Raw genomic sequence first — 14,250 nt, forward strand, 5'->3', positions numbered from 1 at the left:
AGACCTGAAGAGCTATTGGCACGTCTTCATCTTCGATACTATGAAACAAATACAAATCTCTTCTCCTGCAAGCTCTTCCTTTTTCGTATTTTAGGATGAGGCAGTACGGACCAAAAAAAGAAAAATTTGTTTGTTAAAAATGGGCTCTCAAACGCTTTCCTTAAGAGATATGTGTACTTCTTCAGTAGAAGAGTAGTTTCACAAAGCGAAGATGAACAAGTGCTCGTAGTTCGTAAGGTAGGCGTAATGGAGCCCACTTTTAGTGGAAATTATATACAATAGGCAGTAGGATTATAAATAGGAAGGTAGGGCAAATAGTGAATTACTGTAATGAGTGATAAGACGACGCTATGATATTATTCTTATCAGAATCGACAGCCGACAGCAACAGTTCGGTTATACATGCCGACATTACAACCAGAAGATGAGATAGAGTATTTGAAGGTGTTGAAACTGTAACTCGATAAGTAAACGGATATGAAAGTGTAATAATAATGGGTAAGCGATGTGTTAAGGTAGGGGAAAGAATAGAAGACAGAAATTACTGGAGAATACTAAACATAATAGAATGACACAGGAGAAAGAATCGTTGATTTCCGTGGTTAATTTCCGCTAGTGATAGCAAATATTTGGTTCATTAAACACAAGTAAAGAGCGTATACTCAGAAGGACGTGGGGTCACAGCAAATGGACTATATTGTAAGGAGAAAGGGATTCCGAAAACATATACTGGTTCGTAAGGCGGACGCAGGAGCAGATATAGACTCAGATCACAATTTGGTATTCATGAAGAGTGGGTTGAGCTTTAGAAGAATAAAGTGTAAACAAATGGAGTACTGAAATACTGAGGAATGACGGTGTGCATTTGAACTTCACTGAGGCTGTAGATACTCCGATAATGAACACCACCATATGCATTTCAGCGGAAGAGGAATCGAAATTCCTGGACACGGCAGTCAGAGAAATTGGACTGGCAAATATAGGTACAAGGAAGCACGAATTCTTGGGAAACAGATGAACTGATTGAAGAAAGAAAATCTGAAAATATTCAACGTACTAAAAGTATAAAATAATAAGTCACTATGTGATGAAATCGAAACGGAAAATTGTCGTCGGTAAACTGAAAAGTGAAAAACGGAAAAGTCGAAACGACATTCGATGAAATTAATAACAAAGTGAAAGATTAAAACTGCAGAGACATTCAGCTGTTACACGCATGGGAGAAAGTAGATGGATGGAAAGAGAACACTGAGGCCTTCTACGTGGACGAGCACCTGTCTGCTGACGTGACAGAAGAAATGAGTGCCATTGAGGAAGGCGTAGGGGATTCACTGTTTGAGGCAGAGTTTGACAGTAACTTGGAAGACACGGCCAGACAAGCCAGAAGGGATAGATGACATTCCTTAGGAATTTCTAAAGTCATTGGGTGGAGTGCAAACCAAACGATTATTCATGTCACCGTGTAGAATCAGTGAGACCTGAAACATAATCGGACATTTGCAAGAATGTTATCCACACAGCAACGAAGATAGCAAAGGAAGGTAAATGTGAGAACTATGGCGAAATCAGTTTAACAGCTTGTGCAGCCAGGTTGCTGGCGAGAATAATACACAAAATGGAAAAGAAAACTGGGTATATGTTACATGACGATCAGTTTGACTTTATGGAAGATGCAAGGGATGCATTTATGACGTTTCTCTTAATAGTGGAGAGTAATCTTGAGAAAAATCAAGACACGCCCGTAGAATTTGTCGCCTTATAAAAGCGTTCGACAGCAAAAAATGGCTCAATAGGTTTGAAATTGTTAAAAAAAGTGGTATAAACTGTTTTGAAAGACAGGTAATATAGAGTCTGGCGAGATACCATCTGACTTTCGGAAAAGCATCATCCACACAATTCCGAAGACGGCAAGAGCTGACAAGTGCGAGAATTATCGCAACAATCAGCTTAACAACTCATGCATCGAAGCTGCTTACAAGAATAATATACAGAAGAATGGAAAAGAAAATTGAGAATGCGCTAGGTGACGATCAGTTTGGCTTTAGGAAAAGTAAAGGGACGAGAGAGGAAATTCTGACGTTACGGCTAATAATGGAAGCAAGGCTAAAGAAAAATCAAGACACTTTCATAGGATTTGTCGACCTGGAAAAAGCGTTCGACAATATAAAATGGTGCAAGCTGTTCGAGATTCTGAAAAAAGTAGGGGTAAGCTATAGGGAGAGACGAGTCATATACAATACGTACAACAACCAAGAGGGAATAATAAGAGTGGACGATCAAGAACGAAGTGCTCGTATTAAGAAGGGTGTAAGACAAGGCTGTAGCCTTTCGCCCCTACTCTTCAATCTGTACATCGAGGAAGCAATGATGGAAATAAAAGAAAGGTTCAGGAGTGGAATTAAAATACAAGGTGAAAGGATATCAATGATACGATTCGCTGATGACATTGCTATCCTGAGTGAAAGTGAAGAAGAATTAAATGATCTGCTGAAGGGAATGAACAGTCTAATGAGTACACAATATGGTTTGAGAGTAAATCGGAGAAAGACGAAGGTAATGAGAAGTAGTAGAAATGAGAACAGCGAGAAACTTAACATCAGGATTGATGGTCACGAAGTCATTGAAGTTAAGGAATTCTGCTACCTAGGCAGTAAAATAACCAATGACGGACGGAGCAAGGAGGACATCAAAAGCAGACTCGCTATGGCAAAAAAGGCATTTCTGGTCAAGAGAAGTCTACTATTATCAAATACCGGTCTTAATTGGAGGAAGAAATTTCTGAGGATGTACGTCTGGAGTACAGCATTGTATGGTAGTGAAACATGGACTGTGGGAAAACCGGAACAGAAGAGAATCGAAGCATTTGAGATGTGGTGCTATAGACGAATGTTGAAAATTAGGTGGACTGATAAGGTAAGGAATGAGGAGGTTCTACGCAGAATCGAAAAGGAAAGGAATATGTGGAAAACACTGATAAGGAGAAGGGACAGGATGATAGGACATCTGCTAAGACATGAGGGAATGACTTCCATGGTACTAAAGGGAGCTGTAGAGAGCAAAAACAGTAGAGGAAGACAGAGATTGGAATACGTCAAGCAAATAATTGAGGACGTAGGTTGCAAGTGCTACTCTGAGATGAAGAGGTTAGCACAGGAAAGGAATTTGTGGCGGGCCGCATCAAAACCAGTCAGTAGACTGATGACCAAAAAAAAAAAAAAAAAAAAAAAAAAAAAAACAAAAATCATAACAATGGGAGCTCAAAAGGCAATGCTTGGAATAACGCGGCGAAAGGCAGGGATACAATATCCCTCCTTTACTGCTGAAGCTGCACATCGGAGAATCAAAGATCGAATGGAAAGAATGCTTCAGGAGTTGGATTAAAATTCAGGATGAAATGATATTAATGATAAGACTCGCTGATGACACTGTGATACTCAACGAAAGTGAGGAAGTGTTACAGGAGCTGTTGAACGGAATGAAAAGTTTAATGAGAGTAAACCGGAGAAAGACGAAAGTAATGAGGAGAATAGAAATGAGATTAGAGATAAACTTGACATTAAAACTGGGGATCACGAAGTATACGAAATAGAAGAAATCTGCTACTTACGCAACAAAATAATGCATGACGGGAGGAGAAAACTTGAAATAAGCACAGACAGGCGGAATTCCCAGCTAAAAGAAGTCTAGTGGCACGAAACATAGGACCTAATTTGAGAATGTACATCTAAGTTCAGCTTTGTATGGCAATGAATCAACATATCGCTCCCGTAGGGATCGCTAGTACTGGATTAGACTAATTACAGCGAGCAGAGATGCATTTAAACACTCATTCTTCCCGCGTTCCACACGTGATTGCAACGAGAAGAAACGCTGTGGTATGGAACTAAGTACCTTATCCTATGCTCTATACATATAGTGTGTGTATGTAAATGCAGACTGAGGGAAAACGGAGAAAGAAGATGTGCCTTGTGTAACGCCGCTTCCTTTGGACGCAAATATCAAAATATAAAAACAGTACCCAAACCCGAATACAAGACCCAAGATCCAAATTTCTTAAGAAAAGAAAACAAAGTCCCACTGTGATAGCATCACTTGAATAGTAGCAAGTATTCTGAAGAGAAACAATGTAAAAAGAGAATGAGATTTTCACTCTGCAGCGGAGTGTGCGCTGAATGAAACTTCCTGGCGGATTAAAACTGCGTGCCGGACCGAGACTCGGAAAGAAATCCAGTATAAAGTAACTTAGTATTTTTTCAAAAGAAAGTAAAGTAGAATCCTTTTTGTATCAAATTAAAGTAAAAGTAGATCGCAAATTAGTGTACTTATAGGTCACGGAGTAGAACAAGTGACCTCAAAGAATACTCCTTGTGAGTACTCTTTGAGGACCACGCGGAATATAGAGGATAAAGTTATACATTGTTAATGTGCTTCTAGCGCTTGCTTGATCGTGTCGTAACTTAACGTGTCTTTTGTACGTATGCGATACGAGATTGTTTTTACATTTTGGAGATTTGCGATCTGCTACAAATCATTAAGCTTGAAGTAGGTAGATCAGCAACTTTGAGTATATCATTACGTAAAGTCGCCAAGACAAGATAGACTGTTAGTAATTTAACGAAAAAGGAAGTGAATATTCGTATCGAATTGTGGAAAAATACTTGGATTTCCTTAAAGCAACTGGTGAAATATGGATCTTATTGCAAACTCTTTCATTGAAATTTACGCAACTAATTCTACCCAGCTTAGGGAAAGGTTACTTCTTTAAGACAATGATAGGATGTGATTAGACTATATTAAAACAGCATAACGTGAATTTACCGTGTTTGACATTTATTTGAAACCAAATAATAAAAAAGTTATCGTACTGATTTAGACTATTTATCTTACGTAAATTGAAAACTTAAGTGGAGAAACTATTGCTGTATATAGACTGTAACCATGATTTGTGCAATAATAGCAGTTTGTATGCATGTACGTGTAGCTGTGCTCGTACACGTCGGGGAGAATATGGTTATTTTAGCTGTCCGGTACAATTAACACGCACTCGGCGTGAATATAGTGCAGCAGGACAGACTTCTTTTGTAACGTTCCTTATCAGACAGTATGCAGACATTCGACCGTTAGCTGTCGGAGCATGAACTTCATCGACGAACATTTTCAATAAAAGGAGCGGTTACACTTGCCGCGAGACGACAGGTTGCGTCACGCTGTTATATTCGTCGTTGGCCAGAGGGCGTGGCTGGCGGCCTCATACGCCACGCTGTCCGGGGATTCGCTGTCTTGATGTTCGACGGTGAGAGAGCATAGCTGGGCGAGGAACAAAGCAGGAAGTGGAGTCGCAATTTCGCTCGACGTTGACTCGAGTGGCCTCATATTTTCGATCCGTGGTTCGTCGCAGAAATCCATCCTGGTGAACGCGGGGTTGCTGGCCCTGGCGACTTGAACGGATCACAGTGGGGCCAGCTGCGTGCACTAAGCCACGTGACAATTATCGCTGTAGCAGCGCTCCTATGGACAGCGGCTAGCAGAGAGGGAGTCTCAACCACTGTGTGAAGGCGACTCTCGCACCTACATCAACTTGTGTTCTCTGGCAGCTTGACTGATTCTTATTAAGGGATTACAGCACGTTTTTGAACTTTCCCTGTAATTAACTTCGTTTTGTAGCAAGTTTTGGTCTTAGGGCAAAAAAGTGCGAAGAGTCTTTCAGTCTCTTGATTGGCTTTCTCCGAAGATGTTGTCTATTCTTCTCCTCATGTTGCTGACTGGTATAAATTTAGCTTTCCAGTACCGGAGGAGCATGTTTTAAGATATTAAATTTGTGCATCTCTGCCTCCTGTAATTGTTATATTTGTAAAAACTATTACCCTTAAAATTTTTAAGTTCATAAAGAATTCTATGACGCATTCCCCGCTTGCGTTTCGTCTGAATCAGGGTGACTTGTAAAAACTGGGTGAATAAATTCCGCTCCCTTTCTGTGTGTGTTGACAGGTGCCAGCATCCTTGCTTAGCAAAGTAGCTCGGGGTAATTTAGGCCTTATGTGTTAATAGGACGAAGCGGGTGTGTGTGTGTGTGCAAGCTGCATTAGGATTTAGCCTATTTGTTAAAGGGATTGGTCTTTATTTAAATGAACGTATTTATTCTAATGGTTGCTTGGACACCTCTTCATTCGTTATTCACTTGTTGGCTCTAGAGTCGTAGTCTAATTCAGGCTGTGCCCTCTGTTTCCAGTGTAAGCGCATCTCCGTTTCCAAGTATGTTTTTAAATTGCCTGACAAGCTTGTTGAGTAATTTGAAGTAAGGGTTCTAGTTCTTGTTTGAGAGCATCTGCATCTGCCAAATTTTAGAAAACTTTGTCATTAATTTTTGTGAATTTGACTTCTAGAGTTATTGGTAAGTAGTTAAAGGCAAGTATCTTGCTCGCCGTTTTTAACTCACATGCGTCATTACAGTTCATTGCGGTCGATTGCATTCAAGCACAAATTTCTTTGTTTGTAAAAGAAAGAGATTCCTGTGACCAATAACAGTATATAGCATGTCAACTTGAACCACAGTTATTATTTTTATTTCAAGGGTTTCTTATGTTTGCTTTAGAATGAGATGGTATCTGAGTACCTTGAGCAGCCTAACGTGTGAAGCTATCCGATTAGCCTGAGGCGTGGAAGCTTAGACTTATTCTCTTCCTTTTCAGCTGACTTTATTCATTTGCACGGTTAATTTACGTTGTCAAGAAACTTGGTCATTGTAATAAAATGTATATAAAGTTTGTGTCCCAAATGGTGTTCAATCCCTGTTTCCACAGACCTTCCTCCCCAAGGCAACTACACTACTGGCCATTAAAATTGCTAACGCAGATGATAAACGGGTATTCATTGGACAAATATATTATACTAGAACTGACATGTGACTACCTTTTCACGCAATTTGTGTGCATAGATCCTGAGAAATCAGCACCTAGAAGAACCACCTCTGGCCGTAATAACGGCCTTGATACGCATGGGCATTGAGTCAAACAGAGATTGGATGGCGTGTACAGGTACAGCTGCCCATGCAACTTCAACACGATACCACAGTTCATCAAGAGTAGAGACTGGCGTATTGTGACGAGCCAGTTGCTCGTCCACCATTGACCAGACGTTTTCAATTGGTAAGAGATCTGGAGAATGTGCTAGCCAGGGCAGCGATCGAACATTTACTGTATCCCGAAAGGCCCGTACAAGACCTGCAACATGCGGTCGTGCATTATCCTCCTGAAATGTAGGGTTTCGCAGGGATCGAATGAAGGGTAGAGCCACGGGTCGTAACACATCTGAAATGTAACGTCCACTGTTCAAAGTGCCGTCAGTGCGAACAAGAGGTGACAGAGACGTGTAACCAATGGCACCCCATAGCATCACGCCGGGTGATACGCCAGTATGGCGATGACGAAAACACGCTTCCAATGTGAGTTCATCGCGATGTCGCCAAACACGGATGCGACTATCATGATGCTGGATTCATCCGAAAAGATGACGTTTTGCCATTCGTGCACCAGGGTTCATCGTTGAGTACACCATCGCAGGCGCTCCTGTCTGTGATGCAGCGTCAAGGGTAACCGCAGCCATGGTCTCCGAGCTGATAGTCCATGCTGCTGCAAACGTCGTCGATCTGTTCATGTAGATGGTTGTTGTCTTGCAAACGTCCCCATCTGTTGACTCAGGGATCGAGACGTGCTTGCACGATCCGTTACAGCCATGCGGATAAGATACCTGTCATCTCGACTGCTAGTGATACGAGGCCGTTGGGATCCAGCACGGCGTTCCCTATTACCCTCCTGAGCCCACCGATTCCATATTCTGCTAACAGTCATTGGATTTCGACCAACGCGAGCAGCAATGTCGCGATACGATAAACCGCAATCGCGATAGGTTACAATTCGACCTTTATCAAAGTCGGAAACGTGATGGTACGCATTTCTCCTCCTTACACGAGGCATCACATCAACGTTTCACCAGGCAACGCCGGTCAACTGCTGTTTGTGTATGAGAAATCGGTTGGAAACTTTCGTCATGTCAGCACGTTGTAGGTGTCACCACCGATGCCAACCTTGTGTGAATGCTCTGAAAAGCTAATCCTGTCGGTTAAATTTCGCGTCTGTAGCATGTCATCTTCGTGGTGTAGTAATTTCAATGGCCAGTAGTGTAAATGCCAGTCGCGTTTCAGAAGAGATTCGAAGCCTTTGAAATGTAATGTTACAAATGAGTGCTGAAAATTAAGAAATAAAGGGATTATCAGTTGAATAGGAGAGGAAAGGAATACATGGAAAACACTAGAAGGAGTGACAGCATGATAGCTGTATGAAGACACGAAGGAATAAATTCTGTAGTACTAGAGGTAGCTGTAGAGAGGAAAAACTTTAGGGAAGACAATCTGGAACATATCCAACAGTTGAGGACATTGGACGTAGGTTCATCGCTGTGATGAAGTCATTTGCATGTGAAAAGAAGTGATGGAGGTCTGCTTGAGGTGAGAGAGAAAACTGTGAAAGCACCCTTCGTGTACTCTTGCCGTTCCCAACGCAAGCCGTGGCCTCGCAAGAATGACTTTGAGGAATGGAACGAAGGAAGACAGTGCAGTGGAACAGGAGGTGAAAGTGGGTGTGAACGTTTATGATAATACAGTGCAGTTCAGTTTTTGGTATTTATGTCAACAATGCATCCATATGAATTCATTAACAAGGATGACAAATAACAGACTAAGAGGTTGCGATATGCCGACCAAATAGAGGTCGATCGTGACACTCCTTTCTCTGCCAGGTGCTGATAACGCTGTCTCACAGGAGTACATGACATCTCCGTGTCCTTCACACTGATCATTCAAGCTCTGACACTGTTCACGCCGTTTATATACACAACAAAGCCTGTTAACAAAACTAAACGCGAGCAACCCTAATGCCCTCTGCCTGCCGTTCTACCTCTCACACTGAATTGCAAGTGTAATCGTTGACTTACCCGCAGACGGTGTGTGCATGAAAAGAGCGACCTGACATCCCGCCGTGCCTCCTGGGTGTTTCACTTTTTTGGCAGGCAATGTTTATGAACACGTTTGCTTTCTGTTGTCATCACTGGTTAATACGAACCCCACATGCCGGAACAACAGCATTGATCACACTAGCATGCATTATTTCTTTATAAATGCAGTGACAGTTTCCAAAACACTTGAAATAGGTGTAATACGTTTTTTCGCCCTCAGTAATGTTGTTCGTCCCATTTCATATCGCTGCTAGCGTCTCTTGCGTCATACGGCGTTCGCTGTTTCCATGAGTAGAAAAATCTATTCTCGCTTTATGGTCGGATGTCTCAATGGTCTCTTAAGATAAGGAAGGGAAATCGCCTGCGCTATTAGACCATGAATCGTTTGATATTTGTTCTACGTGTTATCGTATTGTAGCTGTTTGTATACGGGATCGTACTTGGTGGGGCTGTTATTGAAGACCAGCCCAGTATTTACCTGGAAAACTACTTGAAAACCACACTTGAGGGGATCGATGTAGCGAGCAGCGGTCGTTAATCTCCCGCGTGGATAAGATTTAAGTTTGGCTCACTACCCTGTATCTCCAGCTATCGCTCTGCGCGAGAAACTATACAAGCAGGTACTCATGTCACTGCTTAATGGTCCGTGTTAGTGCTTATACGATGTGACTTAGTACGTAGGGTCAGTACTTATCTCAAAGAGGGCTGCCATCGTCAGACCAAATACAATCTTGCCCAAGTCTTGCATTTACTTGCGATTATCTATCGACGTTACTTTCCTGTGAACGACAACACAGTCTGCTAATAGTCTAATAGGGTTGCTGGTCCTACTTGATTAGTCCTTTTTGTATAATGAGGACGTACACCGATGAGTTAAAGCATTATGACGACTGCCAACCGTGAGACTGAATGGCGCCCGGTGGCGATTTTGATGAAGAGCAGATTGTTGAGGCCCAGCGTCTGCCAATGAGCATCTTGCTAACGGCGAAAATGGTTGGCTGTTCTCGTGCTTAAGTGATGAGCAGCTATGGAAATTGGTTGAAGGGCAGAGAAACCACGAGAAGCTCAAGCTGCTCGACGTCCTCGCCTCATAAAACAGTGTGGAAGTCGTGGGAGTTTTCGTTCTGTAAAGGAGGATAGTAGGCGATGTCTGGCAGATATGACTACAGAGTGTAGTGCTGTTGCAGGTACGCTGTCCGCACAGTCGACTCGTAAGTGTTTCCATGTAGACCAAACGACATCTTCAGTTACGACTGGAATGGCCATGGAACGTAATCTGGTTGAATGAGTCACATTTCTTGATACACCAGGTCGATGCTTGGTCCGGCTGCCAACAGATGCTCGGAACACGTACTGCGACACGGGCGCAGGGTGATGGGGACAATATTATGCTTTTGGGAACATTCACCTGGCCATCATTAGAATCTGTGGTAGTAACTGAAGGCGGCATGGCAGCAATGACCCTCTGCATCCGTTCAGACAGGATAACTGTCTGCTTCACAAGGCCACAATCGTGCTGCAGTGGTTTGAGCTGCATGACTGCGGGAAATTGATCTTCGTCCATGAGATTTGCCTGGTCTGAACTCCACGGCTGTAATCTGCGGTAAGTGTGTGAACAATGCATAGAAATCTAGTGCCACAACCCTACGGAAGCCTACCAGGCCAATTAGAATCGCCTCTGTGTCTCGATCCTAAGGTGGACCAACACACTGGTAAGTAGGTGGTCATAATGTTTCGACTCATCAATGAGTAACAGCGTTAAGAGGTGCTGAGAATGACGTGCGTGGTTTCGTTGATGGGAAACTCTCTTCCGCAACATCAGGTCCAGACAGTGCCAGCGTGACCCAGGTCGGTACTCACCACGTTGATGAGCTGAACGAAAGCGAGTCCGAAGCGCACCTCCACCTTCTGCGTCATGTTCTGCACGGGCCGGATGAGCTTGTTGTATCCACGGAACAGGTCGCGCACCAGCCGCTCTTCGTCCTCAGAGCACCAGCCTGTGGAGGCACGAAGAAAGACTAAGCGTCACAACAGCGAAAAACAACAAACAAGAATACAATTAGCGCCGCATAACCCCTACGTGCAGTAGTAACAACTTAGTGCCACACAGGCATTGCTGAGGAGAATTTAAACAGGTTTGTCACTCGATGGACAACCAGGACTCTGTACATTATGTTGGAAAAAAGTCTGCAACGCAAACAGAAGTAAAATATGATGTAGGACCTACGTATATCTGCTTAGAGGAACGCAGTCACCAGTTTGTAAACGATTTTTTTTAGCATGAATAGTATCATTACTAGTTTCGAATTATTTTTATACAAGCTGAGTTCACTGTGTTGCCCAGGTATTATTCCAGTCTTCTATTAGTCGATCTCTTCTTCCCCACTCAGTCCATCTCATCCTTCATCCCCTCTCCTCCCCATCTCCTCCTTCATCCCCTCTCCTTCTCATCTTCTCCACCTCTCTCTTTATCCAACTAGTCCACCCCTCCCACTCTGTTTATCTCCTCCTGCCACTCTATCTATCTACTCCACCCCCTCTCTATGTCCATCTGCTCCTTCCCCCAATGTCGATCTGCTGCTTCTCCCTGTGTCCATCTCCTTCTCCCCTCTGATGCCATACCATCTTCCCCCTCTCTTTATCGATCTCCTCCTCCTCCTCCTCCCCCTCCCTCGCTCTGTCCGTCTCTTCCTACCTCCTCTCTCCGTCAATCCCCCTCCCCTTCTCGCTGTGCATCTCCTCCTCTTTCCCTGTTCATCTTATCCTCCCCCCTCTCTCTACCTATCTCTTCTTCTCCCTGTCTCTGTCCATCTTCTCCTGTTTTCTTTCTCTGTCCATCCCTTCTCACCCCTCTCACTATCCATTCACCATTTCACCCTGTAAGAGGTCCATGAATAAGGAATTTATTGCCAGCGCAGTCGAGCAGATGTAACTTCGATGGATTGCTCACGGGCTGCCTGCGATATGTATGCTACAATAAAATCGCAGACCAGAGAGCAGTGTCGACAGCAGCGGCAGGAGTAGTAGCTCGCAGTCGGGCGGTTGGAGAGCGATGGCAGTCCCTTAGCGATGTAGTATAAGGTAAAAGCAGCCGCGCGCATATGTAATTTGTAACAACTGATTGTGTACTATTGTTATATCAAGTCCCATGTAAATGTTTTTAAAAAATCTTTTAATAATAATCTTTCTTATAAAGATATCTTTTGACAATCATTCATCTGAATTTAAAGATTTTACTAATTTCTCCTATCCATGGTCATCCCTATTATCGTAAAGAAAAATCAGTTTTTTCTTTTTATACATAACAAATCTGGTGGCCAGCATTGCACTGGGCTGTGCCAGAAAAATTTCTTATAGGAGCAGATATATACGCGTTTCCGGCGACTTCATTGAGGTAAGAATTTTCAATTTGTTCAAAATGATCTTTCAGGGCCATGACGCAGCACTACTGACGTCCAAAATTTACCAGTTTAAATTCACAGTCAGTTAATTATTGAAAGGTTATATGTGAGCCACAATTTTATATAGAGGTTAGTCAAATTATTATTCCGAGGTTACGGAAGTAAACTGTTGGGATGTTACACTGAATCTGAATGTTATTTTTACTGTTGGGAGGTTACACTAGTGTAACCTCCCAACAGAACTTTATTTGACCTGGTTAGATGTTGTTCATCTGTTCCCTTATTAGGTATTTTGCATTACTTGTATTATCATAAGCGTGTTGTAAGTAACATCCACTGTCGAACACAACATTTAGAAACTACTGTACTGCATAAAGACACACAGTTTTTATTCGTTAATGAGGAGTGGAACAGTAAGTACAAAGTGTGGGAACGTAGATTTAAGCTATGATCGCTAGCAGCAATGGATGTACAAAGACTTGTGGCAGAAGGGGCTAAAGAGGCACGTGATAAAACCAATGTAGGGGACATTTTTGACTGAGATATCAAAAACGAGGGAAGCGTAAGTGGGAAAAGGTGGGAGCATTTGCTTTACTGTTTGACAGAGTGGAGATCGGGGCAAATATATAAAGTTTTGGAGAAACGTTATGAGGCTGAGAGAAGGAAGTGCTGCAACATTTTCTTAAAAGCAACGGGGAATTGGTTGGTACAGAGATCAGGGCAGCTTGCTACAGAGGTGGGCGGCAGTAATTGGGGAGTCTGTGAGCTAATCATCATCAGAGGAATTGTTTGAAAAGGAAGAAAAGAAAGGATGGTTGAATGCTAGGATATTGAATTACAAAATAAAACTAACTTCTATCCATAACTACACGCACTTGGGTGCGTAGAATTGTTACTCATCAAAGCACAACAGAACAAGCCAGGAAAACCGAGCGAGGTGGCGCAGTGGTTAGACATTGGACTTGCATTCGGAAGGACGACGGTTCAATCCCGCGTTCTGCCATCCTGATTTAGGTTTTCCGCAATTTCCCAAAATCGCTCCAGGCAAATGCCGGGGTGGTTCCTTTGAAAGGGCACGGCCGACTTCCTTCCCCGTCCTTCCCTAATCCGATAAGACCGGTGACCTCGCTGTCTGGTCTCCTCCCCCAAAACAACCCAACCCAACAAGCCAGGAAAGGCGCTTTCAACGTAAACACCATAAATTATGTTCGCTCTGATCGTTATAAATGAAGGCTACAGTTAACTACGTAACAGTATAAAGTTCGTAATTTTTATTTCTCAAATATAAGATTAAAATGTTCACATTAAAAAACTAATAGTGAGATATAGCCTACTCATAGTGGAAATTATCAAAAAAATTTACGTAACTACTGGTGTAGGTAAGTAATGTTGCCACCCGTGTGACATGAGGCTGCAATATACACTGAAGAGCCAAAGAAGCTGGTATACCTGCCCAATATCGTTTAGGGTCCCCGAGAGCACGGAGAAGTGCCGCAACACGACGTGGCATGGACTGGACTTATGTCTAAAGTAGCGCTGGAAGGAAATGACACTATGAATCCTGCAGGGCTGTCCATAAATCCGTAAGATACAAAGAAGTGGAGACCCATTCTCAACAGCACGTTGCAATACATCTGAGATATGTTCAATAATCATCAGGTCAGGGGAATTTGGTGGTCTGCGGAAGTGTTTAAACTCAGAAGAGTGTTCCTGGAGTCACTCAGTTGCAATTCTGGATGTTTGGGGTGTCACATTGTCCTGCTGTAATTGCCAAAGTCCGTCGGAATGCACAATGGACACGAATGGATACAGGTGATCAGACAGGATGCTTAGGTACGTG

General features: G+C 42.9%; 1 protein-coding gene across 1 annotated transcript in view; it reads right to left on the bottom strand.

The window, feature by feature from the left end:
- The window catches only part of LOC126262968 (acetylcholine receptor subunit beta-like 1), an 845,533-nt gene that overhangs the window by 566,161 nt on the left and 265,122 nt on the right, over positions 1-14,250 (bottom strand). The window contains exon 2 of the mRNA XM_049959919.1: positions 10,870-11,006. Within this exon, the coding sequence (XP_049815876.1) occupies positions 10,870-11,006 (137 nt within the window). The remainder of the gene's footprint in view (positions 1-10,869; positions 11,007-14,250) is intronic.

This window comes from Schistocerca nitens, chromosome 6 (assembly GCF_023898315.1).
Source record: "Schistocerca nitens isolate TAMUIC-IGC-003100 chromosome 6, iqSchNite1.1, whole genome shotgun sequence".
Taxonomy (NCBI): domain Eukaryota; kingdom Metazoa; phylum Arthropoda; class Insecta; order Orthoptera; family Acrididae; genus Schistocerca; species Schistocerca nitens.